This window comes from Sinocyclocheilus grahami, unplaced genomic scaffold (assembly GCF_001515645.1).
Source record: "Sinocyclocheilus grahami isolate Dianchi unplaced genomic scaffold, SAMN03320097.WGS_v1.1 scaffold15.1, whole genome shotgun sequence".
Taxonomy (NCBI): domain Eukaryota; kingdom Metazoa; phylum Chordata; class Actinopteri; order Cypriniformes; family Cyprinidae; genus Sinocyclocheilus; species Sinocyclocheilus grahami.
Window position 1 is genome coordinate 998,248 of NW_015505194.1, and position 1,830 is coordinate 1,000,077.

Sequence of the window (1,830 nt, forward strand, 5' to 3'; positions counted from 1 at the left end):
GAACTCTCCCATGGATGCCATTTTTGCCCAGTCTCTTTCTTATGGTGGAGTCATGAACACTGACCTTAACTGAGGCAAGTGAGGTCTGCAGTTCTTTAGATGTTGTTCTGGGTTCTTTTATTCTTTTATGTGCTCTTGGAGTAATTTTGGTTGGCCGGCAACTCCTGGGAAGGTTCACCATTGTTCCAAGTTTTCTCAATTTGTGGATAATGGCTCTGACCATGGTTCGCTGGAGTCCCAAAGCCTTAGAAACGGCTTTACAATCCTTTCCAGACTGACACATGTCAACTGTTTTGATTCTCATCTGTTCTTGAATTTCTTTAGATCGCGGCATGATGTGTTGCTCTTTAAGCATGCTTCACTTTGTCAGACAGGTTCTATTTAAGTGATTTCTTGATTCAACATGTCTGGCAGTAATCAGGCCTGGGTGTGGCTAGTGAAATTTAACTCAGCTTTCTAAAATAATGTGGTTAATTGCTTTCATTATTTAACAGGAGGGGGCAATTAATTTTTCACGTAGGGCCAAGTAGGTTTGGAAAGCTTTTTTCCCTTAATAAATGAAATCATCATTTAAAAACTGCATTTTGTATTTACTTGCATTATCTTTGTGTAATAATAAAATTTGTTTGATGATCTGAATCTTTTACATGTGACAAATATGCAAAAAAAAAAACTGATATATATATATAGTAACTGTAATAAGTTCATAACAGAGCACGCTGTAAGACTTGATGTATCTGCTTTTTTACTATTATTTTTTATATCTATTAGCAGGTAACACCGGTATCATAACTTATTTCATAGTGTGTAAGTGGCCTAAATGATTAAGAATAACCTTAATCTTTATTAAATGTACCTTTTTAATTAAAAGAATTGTTATATGATTTTAGTGTTTATTTTTTCTATTTATTATTGTTATTTGTAATTCCATGTATTTTATGGCTCTTTATTTATATTTTATGGTCAAACAATATAAAGTTTTTAATATTGGTGTAACTTAAATAAAATTGACATTGGACTGACTTTCGCATTGGGCTTTAAATTAAATAGGTATGCGTTTCAAGATGTGAATGAATGCAAATGAGATGAGTCTGGATGGCTGTACCATTAATGGTAGCATTTGTGGTGGTGGGGCTCACTGGCGGGGTCAGTGTTGGCTCTGCAGTACAGAGAAAATGCACAGATTAAACTCACATCACCCCAACATACAATTGGTCATACCACAGAACATTTATAGCTAACGACCCAATTGCTTATTTTTGGCAGTTAATGAATGCTACAGCCAAACTCTTTTTCAGCTATTATAAAAAGGAGCTTGAGATAGTAGGACAGTACGTACCTGTGCAGTTCACACTGACACAGTTGATTGTTTGGTTCTCAACACTGCCGTTATAACACTTAGGTGTACCACCTGAAATGTAGTGAAGACAAAAATTATTCTAAGAAAAAAAAAAAAAAGACAAGACCAAGCAAAGTCACTGTGCATTTGAAATGCAAAAAGGTGGAATTTGCTACTCAAACATGATTATCTCAATCTTGAGGGATTGACTGAAATAATGTAGCTGCACTGATTGAAGATTTCACAAGTTGGCATTTTTTCCCTGCTTTTCTCAAATATTGCAAACTGGTGCAAATTGTCTTTGCTGTGCACTGGAGGTGGGGAAAAAAGATCTCTGAAGCATGTTACTCACAATCAACTTGTCATAAAATCCAGAAGTACATGAAAAATGAAACAAAATGTACTGATTAATTCAACACTTAGATACACACACACATACATACATATATATATATATATATATATATATATACACACACACACACACACAC

General features: G+C 34.6%; 1 protein-coding gene across 1 annotated transcript in view; it reads right to left on the bottom strand.

The window, feature by feature from the left end:
• The window catches only part of cd164 (CD164 molecule, sialomucin), a 17,906-nt gene that overhangs the window by 5,944 nt on the left and 10,132 nt on the right, over positions 1-1,830 (bottom strand). The window contains exons 3-4 of the mRNA XM_016293653.1: positions 1,340-1,411; positions 1,106-1,159 (exon numbers count right to left, since the gene is read on the bottom strand). Of these exons, the coding sequence (XP_016149139.1) occupies positions 1,106-1,159; positions 1,340-1,411 (126 nt within the window). The remainder of the gene's footprint in view (positions 1-1,105; positions 1,160-1,339; positions 1,412-1,830) is intronic.